The sequence below is a fragment of the Salmo trutta genome, chromosome 14 (assembly GCF_901001165.1).
Source record: "Salmo trutta chromosome 14, fSalTru1.1, whole genome shotgun sequence".
Taxonomy (NCBI): domain Eukaryota; kingdom Metazoa; phylum Chordata; class Actinopteri; order Salmoniformes; family Salmonidae; genus Salmo; species Salmo trutta.
Window position 1 is genome coordinate 66174192 of NC_042970.1, and position 23301 is coordinate 66197492.

At 42.1% G+C, this 23301-nt stretch overlaps 2 protein-coding genes across 3 annotated transcripts; both read right to left on the minus strand.

Annotated features, from left to right (window-relative positions):
• Positions 1-8267: 8267 nt before the first annotated feature.
• On the minus strand, positions 8268-10675 carry LOC115207132 (nephrocystin-3-like). Of its 2 annotated transcripts, XM_029774119.1 has the most exons (4): positions 10563-10675; positions 8995-9110; positions 8685-8833; positions 8268-8586 (listed from the first exon to the last, which is right to left on the minus strand). In XM_029774119.1, the coding sequence occupies exons 1-4, from the start codon at positions 10566-10568 to the stop codon at positions 8507-8509; spliced, it is 351 nt and encodes a 116-aa protein (XP_029629979.1). In that variant the 5' UTR covers positions 10569-10675; the 3' UTR covers positions 8268-8506. The 2 variants fall into 2 exon arrangements, with proteins under 2 accessions (XP_029629979.1, XP_029629978.1); XM_029774118.1 differs by having other exon boundaries at positions 8268-8833.
• A 7273-nt stretch (positions 10676-17948) lies between these two features.
• Positions 17949-23284, minus strand: LOC115208689 (keratin, type I cytoskeletal 42-like). Its single transcript, XM_029776949.1, has 7 exons — positions 23057-23284; positions 20236-20364; positions 19747-19829; positions 19369-19525; positions 18855-19016; positions 18587-18712; positions 17949-18281 (listed from the first exon to the last, which is right to left on the minus strand). Exons 1-7 carry the CDS (start codon positions 23270-23272, stop codon positions 18057-18059), a joined length of 1098 nt encoding a protein of 365 aa, XP_029632809.1. The 5' UTR covers positions 23273-23284; the 3' UTR covers positions 17949-18056.
• Between the last annotated feature and the right edge of the window lie 17 nt (positions 23285-23301).

Sequence of the window (23301 nt, forward strand, 5' to 3'; positions counted from 1 at the left end):
GGCGGGCCGAAGACACAGCGATTCAGGCAGCTAGCAGGCCGGGGCTGGCAAGCTAGCAGAAGGGCCTTAGAGGGATGTCGTGACGGAAGAAGTAAGTTGTAGCCCCCACATGCTGTAACGTCGGCAGACCAGTCATCATGGATCAGCAGGGCTCCATGCATGTGGTGAAAGGGTTCAGGCCAATTGGCAAAATAGGTATAGTGGCCAAAGAATTTGTCCGATGGGCCTCTTAAGCTAACAGTCCGATATGCTCTAGACAGCTAGCGAGCCGCGGCTAGCAGGCCAGCAGATGGGCATTCAGGGGACATCGCAACGGAGGAGCCAGTTGAAAAACCCCCTCGGTCGAATTACGTCGGTAGTCCAGTCGTGATGGATCCAGGCCAATTGGCAAAATGGGTATTGTAGCCCAAGGAGTGGCTTACGGACCTCTTCGGCTAGCCGGGAGATGGGCTTAGCAAAGGCTAGCTCCAGGCTAGTTGGTTCTTGCGTCGGGACAGAGACGTTAGCCAGGAGTGGCCACTCGGATAGCAGCTAGCTAGGTTCGGATTCCAGGTAGGAATCCGGAGATATGGAGAAAATAAGTCCGATTTGCTCTGGTTTGAGTCGCGCTGTGCAGACTGGCGAGAGTTGTCCGGGTTAAAGGTAGCTGATGACCGCTAACAGTGGCTAGCTGACTACTAGCTAGTGGCTAGTTAGCTGGCTAGCTTTTGTTGGGGGTTCCGGTTCGAAGTAAAGAAAATAGCAGATCCATACCACATTGGGTGAGACGGATTGCAGGAGATTATGTTGAAGTTGAGGTTACGAAAAATATACAAAATATATGCGAAGAAAAAAGATATATACACGATTTATACATGGGACACGACGAGGACAAAAGACGTCTGACTGCTACGCCATCTTGGATCTTGGATAAATCTGGATGCAAAGGAATGATGTGTCACATGCTGTTGTGTGCAAACAGAACTAGATAGCACTGTGAATGTGAATACAAGTCTAAATTAAAATCAACAAGAAGGGAGCTCTATTCAATCTATATTGCAGAGTTCAGTGTTACAGCGTGATTGAAATTTAATGGCAATGTTCTGGCATTAGCAGAGATTGTACTCATGGTAAACGCTGCATATGTCGGCTCAATCGGAAATTACCTTTTCATTTCTATTGCTCAATCTGTAACGCTTCAGCAATACAGATTGAATAGAACCCTTAGTCTTTCAGTTAAACATACAATAAAGCTTAGCATAAGGGTTTCAGATAAACTTGCTACAGAGTACAAAATATTGACTCAAACAAATATAGAACACACAGATCTTCCCACAAGCATTGTTTGCTTTGGTGCCACATTAGGTAATACACTCTATCCTTTATTAGAATGTACCACTGTTGGAACACCAACAGGAGTTTTTATATGGTTGAACATTGACTTCCATATGTCTTTCTGTTTGTATAATGACACTTGAGATGGGATGTCTTTTATGATAAAGACATTCATGATAAAGACAGTCATGATAGAGACAGTTGTGATAGAGACAGTCGTGATAGAGACAGTAAAGATAGACAGTCATGACAAAGACAGCCATGACAAAGACAGCCATGACAAAGACAGCCATGACAAAGACAGCCATGATAAAGACAGCCATGATAAAGACAGTGAAGATAAAGACAGTCATGATAATGATAGTCATGATAAAGACAGTCATGCTTGAACTGCTATAAGCCAGGGGAGAAAGTGAATGCAAGTTATTAATTAACATTGATATAGATTATCAAGTTATAGACATACTGTAGTTGTATGTAGGGCTGTTGCGGCCATGACATTTTGTCAGTCGGTTAATGTCAGGCAAAAAACTGCCAGTCTCATGGTAATTGACCTTCATTAACATAAACACATACAGCATCTCCAGGCCTCCATGGATACAAGCTGTTGATGCGTGCCTTTGGAACATCTACATTTCAATATATAAATCAATTGAATATACACCACACAATAAATCCATTATTTATTTTAGGCAGGTCTAAAGAAACATTATGATATGAAGAATCTTTTTTTCAGAAGAACAGAATATGAGTTGGCCTTCTGTATGTTATCTGGCTATGCGCCGTGGCATAGGCTGTAGGCTTGTTCATTTAGCAGACAAGATATCCTTATAAGTCCCATGCCATTATTTTATATTATATGATTTTAGTAAGAAAAATATAATTTAACTTAGTTGAATAAAATAGATAATATATTTTTCCCATTCCGGAGTCAGAGTGCACATATGAAGTGGCTATGTAGAGCTTGATGAGTGATCATTTGAAACAGGTCTTATATGCTAGATTTAGAGTTATTTGGCAACTTCAATTGTGAATGATACAAACATTGAATGCCTTAGAAATCAAAAGATATGTGGGCTGCGCTCTGTTACTTGCCTCAGGATGCACACGCTGTTCTCTCATCAAGTGATCATATTTTCACCCATCAGACTATTGTCTTTACTAATATGTAGAATTTGTTATGATTTAGAACGGCCTATTATCAAATGGGCAGGAACAGGGGCAAGACAAAAAAGGCATGTAATCCGTATACAATCAAATAGAGAATAGAGGCTACTTTCCCACAAGTTCCTTTCACTCATTTTGGGTAGGCTACTCCAGTTATTCTGCCATGCAACAGGTGATATTCCGCCCAAACTCTGTATGCCATAGGCTCTCCTATCCTGTTGCTTAATTTGGGAAACCAAGTGAAATCTGTTTGGGAACATTGATAGTAACATGTTTTCACAGAAAAACATATTTAATTCAACTGTTGAGAGCCCTTCTCCCTGGGCGCTTGAGAAAGGAATGAAGGACAGCAGAGAGGAGATGGAAATGCACGGTGGTGAGATAGCTAAAAGTAATGTCAGCCTATTAATTGTGCAAATATAAAGACATGCCCTATTACTAGGCTACTCAAAATCAAATACAAATGCACTATAATTGTAGGCTAACTCTGAATTGGTTTAATTTAGGCAAGACCAATTATATACCAAAGATATCTTAAATTAGTATTTTTTTTAATGTTTTTCTGCCTCGTGTAATATGTGGTAGGCTGTGTGTTGTATAATGGCACAATCATTATTTTTATTCAGGTATTTCTTCAGGCTTGGGCTCATATATAGGCCTATGCATAAACTCTAATATGCATAAGGGGTTTTGAATTAATCATCACCTTAGAAAGCACTATCCATTTCGTTGTGTTAAGCTTTGACACAACATCCACAACGACCATGTTTTCCACTCAGTTTCAACCTGTTGTTGAACTTCTTTCTTCATATTGATCAAGCACATGTTTTGATTATAAGTGTTTGATGTGATTTTCGATTGCATTTGCATTGATGTCAGAATGGTTAGAGCGACAAAAGAGCTCTGAGTACCAGGCCATTAGGACCTGATGGAGGGACAATAGATCTCTTAGTACCAGGCCATTAGTGACCTGATGATCATTAGCAAGTTGGGTACTACTAATGCATGTCCAGAGTGCATAAGAGGAGATTACTGTGACTCAGCAGTCACATAGAATTTTACTGCGGTCATGACTCACGCGCTAATACAGCCCTAGGTGTATGCATGTCACAAAAAAGCCATTTTTATGCAAGTTATCACCTTACTTGTGTTCCAATCATCAGTCAGTCCGTCAGTCAGTCACAAGGACACACCCTGCTCTTCAATGCGCCCACATGAGATTGAACACGTGAACAGCAAAGCCACACCAAGATCTACTGTTGTTTCTACTTGCAGAGATACAATAGAAAGTGAAGTGGGGAGGGTTTGTACCATGACTTAATGAAATCAAGCCTGTATAAAGATACAAATGTTCACTTAAAAGCTGAAGACGAGGATCTGAATATACTGTATTTTGGTTTTCAACTGGGCATGTTTAATATTCTCCTATAACTCAAACTAGTATTGAGCCAAAGTCGCCATCACCCTAGAAATACAATGAGAACACACCAGTGGAGACTCATCAGAGGAGGAAGGGAAGCACCATCCTACTCAGTGAATTTCATAAAAATACAGAAATATTTTTAAACGTTTTTAAAAACTATACTAAATATATTTACATCACCAAATAACTGATTAAAACACAATGTTTTGCAATGAAGGTCTGTAGTAGCCTCAACAACACTCTCTGGGGTAGCACAATGGTGGACAGCTTTTTCCACCCGCCTCTGGGTACATTGACTTCCGTACAGAACCTAGGAGGCTCATGGTTTTCACCACCTTCCATAGATTTACACGGTAATTATGACTAATTCTGGAGGATGTCCTCGAATCTACCAGAGCACTTGTTGCATGAACTGACATGTTGTCCACCCAATCAAAGGATCAGAGAATGAATCTAGTACTGAAAGCATAAGCTACAGATAGCTAGCACTGCAGTGCATAAAATGTGGTGAGTAGTTGACTCAAAAGAAGACAATAGTTTAACCGTTTTGAACAAAGTCATTTCCTCAAAAATTAAGGAGAAGCAGCAGGAGAGAGAAAGAGAGACTAGTTGTATTTTTTAACTTACTTAGCTACTTAATGCAGCTAGCTAAGTTAGCCTACTCAAACACCCGGCTCAAACGGAGAGGAATGCTATTTATGTTAGTTAGCTGGCTAAGGCTTTCCAACACTGGAACTCTACCAAGTCAAAATCAAATCAAATCAAATGTATTTGTCACATACACATGGTTAGCAGATGTTAATGCAAGTGTAGCGAAATGCTTGTGCTTCTAGTTCCGACCATGCAGTAATATCTAACAAGTAATATAACCTAACAATTTCACAACAACTACCTTATACACACAAGTGTAAAGGAATGAATACGAATATGTACATAAAAATATATATGAGTGATGACCGAACGGCATAGGCAAGATGCAGTAGATGGTATAGAGTACAGTATATACATATGAGATGAGCAATGCAGGGTATGAAAACATGATATGAAGTGACATTGTTTAAAGTGCCTAGTGATACATTTAATTACATCAGATGGCAAGATGCAGTAGATGGTATGGCGTACAGTATATACATAAGAGATGAGTAATGTAGGGTAAGTAAACATTATATAATATAAAGTGGCTAGTGATAAATTGATTACATCAATTTTACCATTATTAAAGTGGGTGGAGTTGAGTCAGTATGTTGGCAGCAGCCACTCAATGTTAGTGATGGCTGTTTAACTGTCTGATGGCCTTGAGACAGAAGCTGTTTTTCAGTCTCTCTTTGATGCACCTGTTCTGACCTCGCCTTCTGGATGATAGCGGGGTGAACAGGCAGTGGCTCGGGTGGTTGTTGTCCTTGATGATCTTTTTGGCCTTCCTGTGACATCGGGTGGTGTAGGTGTCCTGGAGGGCAGGTAGTTTGCACCCGGTGATGCATTGTGCAGACCTCACTACCCTCTGGAGAGCCTTCCGGTTATGGGCGGAGCAGCTGCCGTACCAGGCGGTGATACAGCCCGACAGGATGCTCTCGATTGTGCATCTGTAAAAGTTTAGTGTTTTTGGTGACAAGCCGAATTTCTTCAGCCTCCTGAGGTTGAAGAGGCGCTGCTGCGCCTTTTTCACCACGCTGTCTGTGTGGGTGGACCATTTCAGTTCGGTTGTGTTTCAAGTTAAGCTTTCAGTTTTATTAATTTATTGCCACTGGAGCCCACCGGTGTAACTGGTAAACTGCTTGATATACACTGTACTGTGTGATTGAAATGGATAAACTACCGCGTTAGTTCTAATAGCTATGTTAACTATGACATTAGCTAATATGGTGACACTGACATCACAGGAGGTTGGTTGCACCTTAATTGGGGAGAACGGGCTTGAGGTAATGGCTGGTTTCCATGTGTTTGATGCCATTCCATTTGCTCTGTTCCGGCCATTATTATGAGCTGTTCTCCCTTCAGCAGCCTCCTGTGATTGACAACGACGTAGAGGGAAGTGGGGGGTGCTGAAGCATCCCCTGATAAATCACAATAAATTCTGCTCTAACAGCAGAACTGTCAGTACTGGCCATCAACAGTCAGTACTACACAATATGCATTGTATGTCATAGTTTACATAACTTAAATAAAATACGCATTTATATCTATTCCTGTACTGCATGGAGACTTGGCACTGATTATATAATTGACACAGCAACAGTACCTGAGCTCAGTATTCTCTATCAATACAGCTCTGAGTCATTGTATTAAGTCAGCATGCATCCAATAGTTGTATTTTTCTTCTTTATTTAACAGGGCAAGACAGTTAAGAACAAATTCTAATTTACAATGATAGCCTACACTGGCGACGCTGTGCGCCGCCCTGTGGGACTCCCAATCACAGCTGGTTGTGATACAGCCTGGATACAAACCAGGGTGTCTGTAGTGACATCTCAAGCACTGAGATGCAGTGGCTTAGACCGCTGCGCCACTTGGGAGCCCAAAATGAATTGATCACATAGTTATGGAAGCATATACAGTGACAAAGTATTGGGACAGTGACAAATATTTTTGTTTTGGCTCTGTACTCCAGCACTAATGACAATGAGGTTAAAGTGCTGACTGGCAACTTTAATTTGAGGGTATTTTCATCCATATCGGGTGAACCATTTTAGAGATCAGAGCACTTTTTGTACATAGTCCCCCCATTTTAGGGGACCAAAGGTATTGGATAAGAATATAATATGATTCTAAACACTTCTACATTAATGTGGATGATTACGGATAGTATATATTCGTGCGTCTAACTTTCTCACTCATCATTCACAATTTTATTCAGGATTATTCGTAATCATGGTAACCAAATACTAAACTTGACAACCGTAATTTCCGGACTATAAGCCGCTACTTTTTTCCCACGCTTTGAACCTCACGGCTTAAACAATGACGTGGCTAATATATGGATTTTTCCCGCTTTCAAACAAAAAAAATATTTTTTTTTAAAAAAACACATTCTGTGACGTGCTCAGTTTTTGGGCGGCATGAAGCTTTCATTAGACCAATGAAATTGCCGAACGGGTTAAGGTCAAACAACTTTTTTGTTTATGTTTAGATTAAATCGAGCGCGCTCAAACTTCCCATCATTCTGAGTACGGTAGTCATTTTGTCACCCTCATCATGGCAAAGACACGGAGAAATGCATATGATGCAGCTTTCAAGTTGAAGGCGATTGATCTGGCTGTTGGAAAAGGAAATAGAGCTGCTGCACGGGAGCTTGGTCTGGAGCAATGACTTTCTTGGTAGGCTACTGTTTACTGCAAATTTTTTATTTGTTACAAGTCGTGTTTCATTAAAGCCTATTTATTTTTGTTACAAGCCGGGTTTCGTTAAAGCCTGTGTAAAGTTCATTTGTTTCAATGTACCGGTAGGCACCTGCGGCTTATAGACATGTGCAGCTTATGTTCAAAATAATATATTTTTTAAATTCAGTGGGTGCAGCTTATATCCAGGTGCGCTTAATAGTCCGGAAATGACGGTACTTTAATACACAGAATTTAATTTGTCCCAATTGCTGGGGTACAGAGCCAAAAAAAAAGTGTGTCACTGTCCCAATTCTTTGAGCTCACTGTAGGTGTCAAACCTATTTGAAAAGCAAATTAAATTGACATTTTGGTAATTTAGCAGACACTCAGACAGAGCGACTTGCAGTCAATGGTGATATTGATTTATCATTATACAATTGAAATAGAATTTTGACAGATATATGCTTCCATAGACAGTGACAGAGCAGTGGCAATTTGGAAACGTTTGAATATGCAATAAAAACCTTCATAACCTGGTGTTGACATCCTTTCATGTGTAATGAACACGATGAGAGAGAGAGTTGGTTTCAAGCGCAGGGCGCCGCAGGTATTTATTGTAAAGGACCACAGGAGGAGGCAGGTAGCTGGGTCCAGGGTCAGGCAGCGGGTCATACACAGGGGGTCCAAAAAGGCAACAGTAAAGGCAGGGAAAAGGCTATTAACATCATCCAGGAGATCAGGCAATAGGTTGATAACAGGAAAGTACAGGCAGGGAATAGGTGTTGTTAGTGAGACAAAAAAAAAAATCATACATGGGAGGAGTAGATTACAGGAAACCCAACGCTCCAGGCTAGACATGTGTCACAAAACAAACAATACCTACAATGATTGGGTGCAAAGAACTGAACTAAATAGTATGTGATAATGACATACAGGTGTGTGAACAGGTGATCAGAATTCCGGTGATTGGGATCTGGAGAGTGAGCTGTGCTCAGGGGATCTATGTGTTTGAGAGTGTGAGCTGGAAGCAGACGTTACATCATACATTTATAATATATATTTATTTTTTGAACACTTAACAATATAGCCATTGAATAGACATTAAAGCATAATTCTTATTTTATAAGTTAGCTACAGTACTCTTGACAGGCGACACCACTACACTGTTCCATCTCAAAGCAGCATAACGAACTATTCAGAGTGTGATGGTCGTTGTTCTTCTCAGGAATGCAGATTGTGAACCATGGATGGCCTTCAATTGTACTTCCTTGATTCTTCATGTCCTCTATCCTTTCCACCTCCTGAAAATGCATTCGAGGAGAATATGCAAGTTCCCTCCCTCTGACCTTCTCCACCAATGCATTTCTAGAAGGAGACGAGGAAATGAACACACAGGATCAATGAAAGGCAAAATGAGATCCACCACCTGTGTTCTTGGAAGGGGCGGTAGAGGGAGGGGTCACCTGGGGGCATGTGGGAGAGGTGTGGGCCCTCGCAGGCTAAACATGTCCCCACTGGACGAGTGTCGACACGGGGCCTTCCACAAACCAGAGACTGCTCTGCCTCTTTGATCTCCATGGATTGTTGAGCTCTGCTGCTTTCCTCCACATAGCTGGGGGAAAGAGAGGGAGGAGGGAGGAGAGGAAGATGGACAGAGAAGAGAGAAAATAAGGTTCAGAAAGAGATATGGGGTTGATGACAATGATGATAAAACTAGTCGTTCAGCTTATAGTACTGTATTTATATTAACAGCAAGATGGTGTGTGTACTCACCTGAGTACAGCTAGGTTCTTCAGCGTCTCTCCGACCTGTGGGTGTGAGCGTCCCAGATTGTCCTCACACACTCTCATAGCCTGTTTATACAGGGGCAGCGTCTCACTGTGCTTTCTCTGTCAGACACACAATAACACACAGTCAGACCAATGTCCAGACAGAATCCAGGAGAAACAGTCTGAATTTCCATTTGAAGTCCAATTAACCTGGGGAATCAAATCAAACCATACACATGCTGTATGCTGTATGCTTTCCAACAGTTCCCATCTTTCCCTAATATGCATGCATCAGACCTGGGTTTAATGTGAAAAATCATTTCAAACACCTTATCTGTGCCTGTTTGAGCTTGCCTGTCTTAATAAACCAATACAAGACCCAAAACTGCAAACCCCGTACATCTGGCATTCCTGGCAAACTCAAGTATTTGAAAGGATTTTTCAAGTATTTGAACCCGTGACTGGTATGCAGTGAACTGTTAGCGTTTTTGGTCCTCTCAGCACTTAGCAGCAGAGTATAGCCAGGTTGACCAATGCTGTGGCCATACTGGGGTGTTTGGGTCCAAAACTCTTCTCCCTGATGTCCAGAGCCAGCTCATGCATAGGAACAGACTTCTCCAGCTTTCCCTGGACAACACACACATCTTCTCTGCCAGGTTCACAAATCAGGATTACACACAAGCTACAAGAATTCAAGGTCTCTAGGCTAACTGCCAAACAGTAATGCACATAACGCTACCAGACATGGGACGGTTGCACAGATTCAGATCAAGCCTACATCTGGAGTGGACTAAAAGCTACTTTAACCTATACTCTCTTTAAACAAGTACTTGTGATAAGCTGTAGGCCACACTATCTACCGAGAGAGTTCTCTTCTATATTATTCGTAGCTGTCTATTTACCACCACATACTGATGCTGGCACTAAGACCGCACTCAACGAGCTGTATAAGGCCATAAGCAAACAAAAAAGGCTCATCCAGAAGCGACGCTCCGAGTGGCAGGGGCCTTTAATGCAGGCAAACTTAAATCCATTTTAACAAATTTCTACCAGCATGTCACATGCGCAACCAGAGGAAAAATAACTCTGGACCACCTTTACTCCACACACAGAGACGCATACAAAGCTCTCTCTCTCCCTCCATTTGGAAAATCTGACAATAATTCTATCCTCCTGATTCCTGCTTACAAGCAAAAACTTAAGCAGGAAGTACCAGTGACTAGCTCAATACCAAAGTGGTCAGATGACTCTGATGCTACGCTACAGGACTGCTTTGCTAGCACAGACTGGAATATGTTCCGGGATTCATCCAATGGCATTGAGAAGTATACCACCTCAGTCGTCGGCTTCATCAATAAGTGCATTGACGACGTCATCCCCACAGTGACCGTACGTACATATCCTAACCAGAAGCCATGGATTACAGGCAGCATCCACATCGAGCTAAAGGCTAGAGTTGCTACTTTCAAGGAGCGGGACACTAATCCGGAAGCTTATAAGAAATCGCGCTACGCCCGCAGACAAACCATCAAACAGGCAAAGCGTCAATACAGGATTAAGATTGAATCCTACTCCCATTGTTCTCTGCAGATCCTCTCAGGCTTTGTCAGATTTAGAAAACAATTACTTATAGAGTTAGTGTGTGTTGTGACATACAGTCGAAGCAGGCGGTCTCCCTCATGAAAAAGTACTGCTGAATTACTACTACACAAGATCTGCACAAACCCTCTGTATGATGAGCTGGATGTGTTCAAACATGGCGTGCTCACTCACACCTGACTACATCCAGATCTGACCCAGCTCGTTACATGCCTAGGGGGAAAATGACGACCCAACATATATCATCTGATCCTCACCAACTCAATAATGAATGTTTTACAGTCAGGCAATAATGACATGTTAGTACTCAAGTTTTATTTTAAGTGCATTTCACATGGGTCACAAGTACACAACATCATTAATAGGGAATACAATCATATAGGAAAATGTGGAAAGAGGAATGTGGAGTACTGACTGTGTTGATGGCCAGTACTGACAGTTCTGCTCTTAGAGACACAGTTGACTCAAACTTCACTTAGAGCAGCAAAATTATTTACTAGCAAGCTAGCTTGTTAACCTACAACGAACTTTTGTCCTTAATAGAAAGTGTTATGATTGAGGCAAATCAAACACAACACATCACTGAGTACCACTCTTCATATTTTCAAGCATTGTGGTGGCTGCATAAACTTTATGGGTAGGCTTGTCATCGACAAGGACTGGGAGTTTTTTAGGATCAAAATAAATGGAAAAGAGCTAAGCATGGGCAAAATCATAGAGGAAAATCTGGTTCAGTCTGCTTTCCAACAGACACTGGGAGACAAATTCACCTTTCAGCAGGACAATAACCTAAAACACAAGGCCAAATATACACTGGAGTTGATCAATAACCAATTTGACAGAGCTTGAAGAATTCTGAAAAGAATAATGGGCAAATATTGCACAATCGAGGAGTGGAAAGCTCTTAGAGACTCACAGCTGTAATCACTGCCAAAGGTGCTTCTACAAAGTATTGACTCAGGGGTGTGAATAATTACAGTACCTGTCAAAAGTTTGGAAACACCAACTCATTCAGGGGTTTTTCTTTAATTTGACTATTTTCTACATTGTAGAATAATAGTGAAGACATCAAGACTATGAAATAACACATATGGAATCATGTACTGTAGTATCCAAACAATTGTTAGACAAATTAAATATATTTTAGATTCTTCAAAAGTAGCCACCCTGTCATGCCCTGACCTGAGAGAGCCTTTTTATGTCTCTATTTAGGTTTGGTCAGGGTGTGATTTGGGTGGGCATTCTATGTCCTTTTTTCTATGTTTTTGTATTTCTTTGTTTTGGCCTGGTATGGCTCTCAATCAGGGACAGCTGTACATCGTTGTCGCTGATTGGGAGCCATACTTAGGCAGCCTGTTTTACTTTGGGGTTTTGTGGGTAGTTGTTTTCTGTCTTGTGTGTTCACCTGGCAGAAGTGTTGGCTTTAGTTTTCTTGTTTGATTTAAAGTGTTTCATTGAAATAAATTATGACCACTTACCACACTGCATCTTGGTCCCCTCTTTCAGATGAGCGTTACACACCCTTTGCCTTGATGACAGCTTTGCACACTCTTGGCATTCTCTGAACCAGCTTCACCAGGAATGCTTTTCCAAAAGGCTTGAAGGAGTACGCATGTATGCTGAGCACTTGTTGGCTGCTTTTCCTTCACTCTGCAGTCCAACTCATCCCAAACCATCTCAATTGGGTTGAGATCAGGTCATTGCGGAGGCCAGGTCATTTGATGCAGCACTCCATCACTCTCCTTCTTGGTCAAATAGCCCTTATAGAGCCTGGAGGTGTGTTGGGTCATTGTCCTGTTAAAAAACAAACGATAGTCCCACTAAGCGCAAACCAGATGGGATGGCGTATCACCGCCGAATGCTGTGGTAGCCATGCTGGTTAAGTGTGACTTGAATTCTAAATAAATCACTGACAGTGTCACCAGCAAAGAACCCCCACACCATCACACCTCCTCCTCCATGCTTCATGGTGAGAACCACACATGCAGAGATCATTCGTTCACCTACTCTGCGTCTCACAAAGACACACATTTTTGCAGGAGCGATAAGCAAAACAAAAGCAAGTTCTTCATTTTGTGCATTAATGTCCTGTTTCCAGCTAGTCTAAATTATTGATTAAATACTACATGTAAAAAATGAGTTCTAAAATGAGTTTTTCTAGTTAATATTAGCTTACTACACATACACTTAGTATTACCTTCTTAGCTACAGGATACATATCTCTCTGGCATCCTACGTAATTTATGAAGCAGCAGAAGACATTTTTTGACTCACGTTGTTGTGACGTGCTTGAACAGGAAAGTGGTGCGGCGGTCCTTCGTGGGCAAATTTTGTCATCAAAGAGAAAGATGCTGGATTTACAATTCCGAGTTGAATGACAGTTCAAAACGTATTTTCCCAGTTTGAGCTGTTTATTCCCGACTTCCCAGTTGCAATGCTTGCAGTTAGCCACTGTCACCGATTCCTTACAAAACACTCATTGTTGAATTTGCGATCTACCAAAATTGTTATGTAATGTTTATGTCCAGTGGCCGATGAGCACCAATACGTTTTATCTATATATATATGACAAGGAATAAAAAGGATTTGCCAGTAGACTTGATTCATCAAAATCACATTTATTAGTCACGTACACATGGTTAGCAGGTGTTAATGCAAGTGTAGCGAAATGCTTGTGCTTCTAGTTCCAACCATGCAGTAATATCTAACAAGTAATCTACTAATTCCACAACAACTACCTTGTACACACAAGTGTTAAGGAATGAATACGAATATGTACATAAAAATATATAAATGAGTGATGGCCGAACGGCGTAGGCAAGATATAATAGATGGTATGGAGTACAGTATATACATATGAGATGAGTATTGTAGGGTATGAAAACATATAAAGCGGCATTGTTTAAGGTGGCTTGTGATACATTGCATCAGGATGGCATAGAGTACAGTATATACATATAAGATGAGTAATGTAGGTTATGAAAACATTATATAAAGTGGCATTGTTTAAAGTGGCTAGTGATACATCTAATACATCAAGATGGCAAGATGCAGTAGATGGTATAGCGTACAGTATATACATATGAGATGAATAATATAGGTTATGTAAACATGATCTAATATAAATAATATAAAGTGGCAAGTGATACATTGATTACATCAATTTTCCCATTATTAAAGTGGCTTGAGTTGAGTCAATATGTTGGCAGCAGCCACTCAATGTTAGTGATGGCTGTTTAACAGTCTGATGGCCTTGAGATAGAAGATGTTTTTCAGTCTCTCGGTTCCAGCTTTGATGCAGCTGTACTAACCTCGCCTTCTGGATGATAGCGGGGTGAACAGGCAGTGGCTCGGGTGGTTGTTGTCCTTGATGATCTTTTTGGCCTTCCTGTGACATCGGGTGGTGTAGGTGTCCTGGAGGGCAGGTAGTTTTCACCCGGTGATGCGTTGTGCAGACCTCACTACCCTCTGGAGAGCCTTCCGGTTATGGGCGGAGCAGCTGCTGTACCAGGCGGTGATACAGCCCGACAGGATGCTCTCGGTTGTGCATCTGTAAAAGTTTGTGAGTGTTTTTGGTGACAAGCTGAATTTCTTCAGCCTCCGGAGGTTGAAGAGGCACTACTGCGCCTTCTTCACCACACTGTCTGTGTGGGTGGACCATTACAGTTTGTCCGTGATGTGCACGCCGAGGAACTTAAAACTCTCCACCCTCTCCACTACTGTCCCGTCAATGTAGATAGGGGGCTGCACCCTCTGCTGTTTCCTGAAGTCCGCGATCATCTCTTTTGTTTTGTTGACATCATGATGATGATTGCTAGCTAAGATTGTGAAAGTAAGATGTTGACATGATCAGTCCAATCAAAGCTACTGTACATATAACGTGATTTGACGTAATTTCTGTGGCCAATGACCTTGAGCCTTCTTGGAAGGGCACTTGTAATATAACTCTATGGCAAGACCCAAAGGGCTGTCTACCCTTTCTAAGGACTTAAGCTTGGCGATTAAGTAAGGTCCCCATGAGTAACAGAACACTGAGCTGATCACGGCGCAATGCTCCTATTGTCTGCTAGCACGCCCCACCACCACAGAAAGCACTGAGCTAGTCCTCAAACACCTACATTTTGGAGCTGCCTTACTCAAGAAAACAAAAAAGAGACCATGTTTGTATGCGGCTTGATGAATTAAATTATATATTTATTTTTTTACATTGTTCACAAACTGATATGTGACACGTATTTATGGCAAAATAACATGCAAAACTACGCTGACGCTACGAATATGCTAAGAATAGCATATATATATATATATATATATATATATATATATATATATATATATATATATATATATATATATATACATATATATATATATATAAAAAAAAACTGGCCAACTGCATGTGACCTTCAGTGGTGAAAAGAGACAGACAGGAGGAATTTGAATTTGTTAAGTTTGGACACCTACTCATTCAAGGTTTGAGTCACGTTTATATTCTGAATCTCTCTTTGGACTGTTATATTCTACTGTGCTTGAGGTAATTGTCAGACCTTTTTGTTCAATTGTTTAAATGTGCTCCAGTCGAGGATGGTAATGTGTATATAGTACACGCCCCACCTGCCGTGAATGACGTGTCGCCACTGTGCCTCCTCCCACCTCCTCTCCATTTTCATTGGGTGCCTGATGCGACCAATCATAATCCGTTCTGCTCTGAGAACATGTTTGAGTAAGTGAAACTCCCATGAGTGTTATGCTCATATAATGTAGGGTACAGTATGTGTGTTGGCCTCATCCAATCTGCAAAGGTGTTTCTTTTCATCTTTTTAAAGGACAGCAATGGACCCTCAATTATGATATCAGTGTCCTGAAATGCATTGACATCTATATTTAATCAACAGCCAAATGTATCATGTAGCGTCAGTGTCATATGGCTACAGAATATTAACTTTAAACCTGTCATAGAGTAAAGAGAACATACATGGCTTGTGGTCCTGGGACTATACAATGGAGCTAAAATAGCTTTATAATGGCTGATGAAGAAAATCGTATTTTGCCTGATGTCACTTATGTAACTGTACTAATCTGTTTCCAATTTACTCAAATGAGATCATTTTCACTTTTAATTGGGCTGGCCAAAGATGTTTAAATGAGAGACATGCCACCTGGTGGCAACAAATGGAACGAGAAAAACACATTCTAGAAATAATATTCAATTTGCCATAACATAGAGTTATAAGGTAACATGAGTAAATTACATCAGTTATCATTCAGCTGATGCAATCCTGTCAAAAGTGACATATTACAATATGCGACCATGAAATATATATACATACATACATACAGAGATGAACGTACTTTGGTGCGAAAAGTGCAAATCAATCCCAGAACAGCACAGGACCTTGTGAAGATGCTGGAGGAAACAGGTACAAAAGTATCATTATCCACAGTAAAACGAGTCCTATATCGACATAAACTGAAAGGATGCTCAGAAAGGAAGAAGCCACTGCTCCAAAACCGCCATAAAAAAGCCAGACTATGGTTTGCAACTGCACATGGGGACAAAGATCGTACTTTTTGGAGAAATGTCCTCTGGTCTGATGAAACAAAAATAGAACTGTTTGGCCATAACAACCATCTCTGTATGTTTGGAGGAAAAAGGGGGAGGCTTGCCAGCCAAAGAACACCATCCCAACCACGAAACACGGGGGTGCCAGCATCATGTTGTGGAGGTGCTTGCTGCAGGAGGGACTGGTGCACTTCACAAAATAGATGGCATCATGAGGGAGGAAAATTATGTGGATATATTGAAGCAAAATCTCCAGACATCAGTCAGGAAGTTACAGCTTGGTCGCAAATGGGTCTTCCAAATGGACAATGACCCCAAGCATACTTCCAAAGTTGTGGCAAAATAGCTTAAGGACAACAAAGTCAAGGTATTGGAGTGGCCATCACAAAGCCTGACCTCAGAACTGAAAAAGCGTGTGCGAGCAAGGAGGCCTACAAACCTGACTCAGTTACACCAGCTCTGTCAGGAGGAATGGGCCAAAATTCACCCAACTTATTGTGGGAAGCTTTTGGAATGCTACCGAAACGTTTGACCCAAGTTAAACAATTTAAAGGCAATGCTACCAACTACTAATTGGGTGCATGTACATTTCTGACCAACTGGGAATGTGATGAAAGAAATAAAAGCTGAAATAAATCAGTCTCTCTACAATTATTCTGACATTTCACATTCTTAAAATAAGGTGGTGATCTTAACTGACCTAAAACAGGGAATTTTTACTAGGATTAAATGTCAGGAAATGTAAAAAACTGAATTTAAATGTATTTGGCTAAGGTGTATGTAAACTTCCGACTTCAACTGTATATATAGACGAGGCTTGAACACCCCGTCATCAGTTGTATGTGTGGTCCAGGGGTATGTCTGGTCCGTTACCGCTTCACCAGATTCCGGAACTATCTGGCCTTCTCAGTTAGTTCATATCCTGGACCTTCTCATCAAGTGAGGTGGACACCACCTTCCCATCCACCATCTCCTCCACGATCACCCTCACCCGCTTCTGCATGTGTGGATTATACTCTGTGGAAAGAGCCACCAAACAGGAATTCATTCATTCAGTCATTGTGTGTATTATGGGGAACACATGATTCTTTCATTGATTCATTCATTTGATTAATTATTCTCCTGCTTGCTCACCTTCCACCACTTCCTGGACATGTTGTATTTCCTGGATCTTCTCGATCACTTTCCTGACCTCCTGTCTGGTGTCAATGCCTAATGGTAGACACACGGGGGAAGAACATTTACGGTCAGCTAAACTCACAAACACACATCTTGATCTACTAGTTTGCAATCAGTGGTGTAAAGTACTTAAGTAAACATACTTTAAAGTAATATTTAAGTAGTTTTTTGGGATATCTGTACTTTACTTTACTATTTATATTTCTGACTACTTTTACTTCACTACATTCCTTAAGAAAATATTGTACTTTTCCTTGACACCCAAAAGTACTCACTACATTTTGAATGCTTAGCAGGACAGGAAAATAGTCCAATTCACGTACTTATCAACCAAACATTCCTGGTAATCCCTACTGCCTCTGATCTGGCGGACTCACTAAACACACATATTGTGTTTGTAAATTATGTCTGAGTGCCTCTAGCTTTCTGTAAATTAAAAAACAAAAAAATGGTGCCATTTGGTTAATACAAGGAATTTGAAATGATTGACACTTTTACCATTGATACTTAAGTATATTGTAAACCAAATACTTTTAGACTTTAACTCAATTAGAATTTTACTGGATGACTTTTACTTTTATTTGAGTCATTTTCTATTAAGGTATCTTTACTTTTAATCAAGTATGACAGTTGGGTACTTTTTCCACCGCTGTTTGCAATGAGGTGCCAATAAACAGCTGTCATCCCCCATCCCTCCTTTTTTTCTGCCCCTCCATTATCCCCTCTCACCTGAGTCCCTCTCCATCCAGCAGCCTCCTGTACTCAGCGATCTCCATCTCCAGCCTCATCTTGATGTCCAGGAGGATCTGGTACTCGGAGGCCTGCTGCTGGATGCTGACGTTGAGCTGCTGCAGCTCCTCCTCCATGCTGTTGATACAAACCTGCAGCTGGCTCAGCTGGGAGCCGTGGCGGCCCTTTATATCAGTGACGCTCTGCTCCAGGTACCCCTTCTAGGAATGTGTTTATGTTTGTAAGGGATGAAGATGAAGGAAGGAATGAAGGAGAGGGTAGTAGAAATGTATAAAGAGGGATATGAAGAAGGGTAGAGATAGTTCGATTGGTGTGCATAAAGGTGTTAGAACACCTTGACATTAGACCACTGTGGAGGTCTGAAAACATCTAACAAACTTTGATTTTGGAGTGTACTGTTCCTTTAAGACCTAAAGGAATTCCATATTTTAGGATCAGAGATAGGGTAAAGAGAAATGCTGTATGTGTAGGGATGCTGATTCACTAAGATGGTTTGACATCATACCTGAGTGAGCAGACCATGCAGTTCAATCTCCAGGCTCTGGAAGGTCCTCTTCAGGTCGGTCACCTGAGACTGAGAGGTCTTCACCTCTGTGGTGCTGGTGGTGATCTGGTTCTGAAGCACCTCCACCTGACACACACACACCGTATTAGTCAAAAGTATAGTACCACTTCACAAAATACATGTCAATTGTGCCTCTCACAAAACACATTTAGGGACCCATGCCCACATCTTTCAAGTCCCCCTGTCCTATTCTCAGAGGTTGTCTCACCTTGCTCTCAAACCACTTGGCAGCATCTCTCTGGTTCTTCGTTACCATGCCCTCATACTGGGTCCTCATCTCCTCCAGAACCTTGCTCGTGTCCACTGAGGAAGCACAGTCCATCTCCACATTCACAGCACCACAATGCTGCATCCGCATCAAATGCATCTCCTAACAACATGAAAAGGGGGACACATTGTGCTATAATACCTGGGATTTGTAGTTTACTTATACACAGGGAAGGGCAAAAGCACCTGAAAACAATCAGTTACTGTATATTTGAGTACTAATAACAGTGAAGTTGCCCTAGATTTGTTGTGGGTGAGTTTTGCCCCCTTGGGGCCAAACATGGAAAGGTCTCAAACCCACTGAGAATTTAAATACATTCAAATGCGAAAACAATGCAAAAACTACAGGGGGAGCCATTGTGTCCTAATGAAAAACCCCATGTGGCTGTCCTGGAGCGTTCAGACTTCAGCCAACAGCACAAGCGTTAAGACTTGAGTGTGTGAGGAGAAATTACCTCCTTGTGGTTCTTCCTGAGGTAGACCAGCTCCTCCTTCAGCCCCTCAATCTGTATCTCCAGTTCTGCTCTGGTGAGTTTAAAGCTGTCCAGGACTCCTCTCAGACGAGCCACATCCCCTTCCATCTTCATACGCATGTTAGCCTCCATCTCTAACCTACAGGGGTTGAGGAAAGGAGAGGGCTTGATTAGTTCCTCCTCACAACAAACCAAGATACAACTTGCCCAACCATAAACTGATTCATAGCTCCTGCCTACATCCATGAGCATTTCTGTATGTCTGGGAGGATTCGATCTACTCAATCTCAAACCTATAGGCCAAGAGTTACAAACAGAATCAGTACACACAGAGGCTGAACAGAGAGGAAGTGCACCTACTTCATCTTGAAGTCATCAGCTGCAAGTCTGGCATTATCCACCTGCAGGATCATCTGAGAGTTCTCCACAGACCTGGCTTGGATCTAGGAATAGGAGGACAGCCACAGTCAATGGAATGTAATAACAGAGTCAACTATGTATAGGATATCATGTGTTTAGATCAGCAGATCTGGTTCATGTCTACTGTTCATTAATTTACATCAGAACGTGTTTTTCAACAATCAACAAGATACATTCTGAGAGACAATAGGAATTATACCTAAAATCTATCACTTATCTAGTTCATCCTAGTGACGCTCTTCTTTCACAAAGCTGTTGGCGTCGTCTCAATCCTATTCTCACCACCCTTCCCACTGTGACAGACATCAATTCAACGTCTATTCCACGTTGTTTCAACATAAGTACATTGAAATGACATGGAAACAATGTTGATTCAACCAGTGTGTGCCCAGTGGGTCGCTACATTAAGACTACATTACCCAGAAGTACCTTGTTGAGGATGTCTGTGATGGTGGTATAGAACCCACTGAGGTCCTTCTTGTGAGTCGGTGAGCTCGTCTCGTAGAACTCCTTGATCTGCAGCTCCAACTTGCTATTAGCTGCCTCAAGAGAGCGTACCTGTGAACACAGGGAGAGGGAATAATTTGGGCTCCCGAGTGGCGCAGTGGTCTAAGGCACTGCATCGCAGAGCTAGTGGCGTCACTACAGACCCTGGTTTGATCCCAGGTTGTATCACAACCGGCTGTGATTTGGAGTACCATAGGGCGCTGCACAATTGGCCCAGCGTCATCTGTGTTAAGGGAGAGTTTGGCCGGGATATGCCGTCATTGTAAATAAGGATTTGTTTTTAACTGACTTGCTTAACTGACTTGCTTGGTTAAATAAATCAAAATAAAAAGTTCAGTTCATGGGTCTATCTGAAATGGCACCCTATTCCCTATATAGAGCACTACATTTGGCCAGAGCCCTGTGGGCCCTGTTGTGCACTAAATAGGGAATAGGGTGCCATTTGGAGCGTAACACATCACGTTATGAGAATCAGCACTCTCCCATTAGATAATCCCCAACATAATGGAATTGAAAATAAATGATAAAATCCTGCCATGTCATTGTCCTCACTATGTATGTTGTGTTGCTACCATGCTATGTTGTCATGTGTTGCTGCCTTGCTATGTTGTTGTCTTCGGTCTCTCTTTATGTAGTGTTGTCTCTCTTGTTGTGATGTGTGTTAAATAAAGGCCAAATAAAATAAATAGGTGTATTTAGGAACGTGTATTTATAATAGTAATACAGGTGTGTCTTTTTAATAATGAGACTTTCCTTGGAGCTTTACAGGCAAACTATAGGTTACTGCTTCTTCTCAATAGCAATTTTACAATTCGAAAAGCTAATGATGGAATAAATAGTTTTTTAAAAGTTAAAAGTTTAGTAAAAGTTATTTTATATATATATACACACACTGCTCAAAAAAATAAAGGGAACACGTAAACAACACAATGTAACTCCAAGTCAATCACACTTCTGTGAAATCAAACTGTCCACTTAGGACGCGACACTGATTGACAATAAATTTCACATGCTGTTGTGCAAATGGAATAGACAACAGGTGGAAATTATAGGCAATTAGCAAGACACCCCCAATAAAGGAGTGGTTCTGCAGGTGGTGACCACAGACCACTTCTCAGTTCCTATGCTTCCTGGCTGATGTTTTGGTCACTTTTGAATGCTGGCAGTGCTTTCACTCTAGTGGTAGCATGAGACGGAGTCTACAACCCACACAAGTGGCTCAGGTAGTGCAGCTCATCCAGGATGGCACATCAATGCGAGCTGTGGCAAGAAGGTTTGCTGTGTCTGTCAGCGTAGTGCCCAGAGCATGGAGGCGCTACCAGGAGACAGGCCAGTACATCAGGAGACGTGGAGGAGGCCGTAGGAGGGCAACAACCCAGCAGCAGGACCGCTACCTCCGCCTTTGTGCAAGGAGGAGCAGGAGGAGCACTGCCAGAGCCCTGCAAAATGACCTCCAGCAGGCCACAAATGTGCATGTGTCTGCTCAAACGGTCAGAAACAGACTCCATGAGGGTGGTATGAGGGCCCGACGTCCACAGGTGGGGTTTGTGCTTACAGCCCAACACCGTGCAGGACGTTTGGCATTTGCCAGAGAACACCAAGATTGGCAAATTCGCCACTGGCGCCCTGTGCTCTTCACAGATGAAAGCAGGTTCACACTGAGCACGTGACAGACGTGACAGAGTCTGGAGACGCCGTGGAGAACGTTCTGCTGCCTGCAACATCCTCCAGCATGACCGGTTTGGCGGTGGGTCAGTCATGGTGTGGGGTGGCATTTCTTTGGGGGGCCACACAGCCCTCCATGTGCTCGCCAGAGGTAGCCTGACTGCCATTAGGTACCGAGATGAGATCCTCAGACCCCTTGTGAGACCTGGTGCGGTTGGCCCTGGGTTCCTCCTAATGCAAGACAATGCTAGACCTCATGTGGCTGGAGTGTGTCAGCAGTTCCTGCAAGAGGAAGGCATTGATGCTATGGACTGGCCTGCCCGTTCCCCAGACCTGAATCCAATTGAGCACATCTGGGACATCATGTCTCGCTCCATCCACCAACGCCACGTTGCACCACAGACTGTCCAGGAGTTGGCGGATGCTTTAGTCCAGGTCTGGGAGGAGATCCCTCAGGAGACCATCCGCCACCTCATCAGGAGCATGCCCAGGCGTTGTAGGGAGGTCATACAGGCATGTGGAGGCCACACACACTACTGAGCCTCATTTTGACTTGTTTTAAGGACATTACATCAAAGTTGGATCAGCCTGTAGTGTGGTTTTCCACTTTAGTTTTGAGTGTGACTCCAAATCCAGACCTCCATGGGTTGATAAATTGGATTTCCATTGATTATTTTTGTGTGATTTTGTTGTCAGCACATTCAACTATGTAAAGAAAAAAGTATTTAATAAGATTATTTCATTCATTCAGATATAGGATGTGTTATTTTAGTGTTCCCTTTATTTTTTTGAGCAGTATATATATGGTCCATTGGCTGTAGCCTACTGTATTATCCCATTTAAATGAACACTCTGGATAGTATTGACGAAAGGGTTTACTGAAAACAAAAAAGCTTTATAACAAAGATTAAAGATCACTTTCTCGTAACATTTTTCTGTATCATCGAATATGTTGTGGTTTGAAAAGAGTGATCACTCTGCCTTGTCTTTCAGTCTCCGCTCATAATCTAGGCCGTGCGTAATATTGCTCAACGCGCGTAATCTCCATCTACTGTACATCCCCATCACTCTGCCTTACCTTTTCCAGGTAGGTGGCCAAACGGTCGTTCAGATTCTGCATGGTATGCTTCTCGTTGGCACCGATAGTGACCTGGCCTGGCCCGTCCATAGAGAAGACAGAGATACGGGTGCCGTATCCCCCGGCACCTCCATATACACTCGGCGCGCGACTGCTCCCAACAGAGTACACGCTCATGCTGGACCTACCGCCTCCCAAACCGCTGGAAAACTGCATCCCACCGGACGAACTGAGGCCACTCGAAC

Coding starts and splice junctions, on each gene's coding strand:
- LOC115207132 (XM_029774118.1), bottom strand. Junction 8,834..8,994: donor AAGAACCTAGCTGTACTCAG/GTGAGTACACAC, acceptor TCTTTCCCCCAG/CTATGTGGAGGAAAGCAGCA.
- LOC115208689 (XM_029776949.1), bottom strand. CDS start 23,272: ATGCAGTTTTCCAGCGGTTTGGGAGGCGGTAGGTCCAGCATGAGCGTG. Junction 19,526..19,746: donor GCTGATGACTTCAAGATGAA/GTAGGTGCACTT, acceptor CAACCCCTGTAG/GTTAGAGATGGAGGCTAACA. Junction 18,713..18,854: donor CCAAGTGGTTTGAGAGCAAG/GTGAGACAACCT, acceptor TGTGTGTGTCAG/GTGGAGGTGCTTCAGAACCA.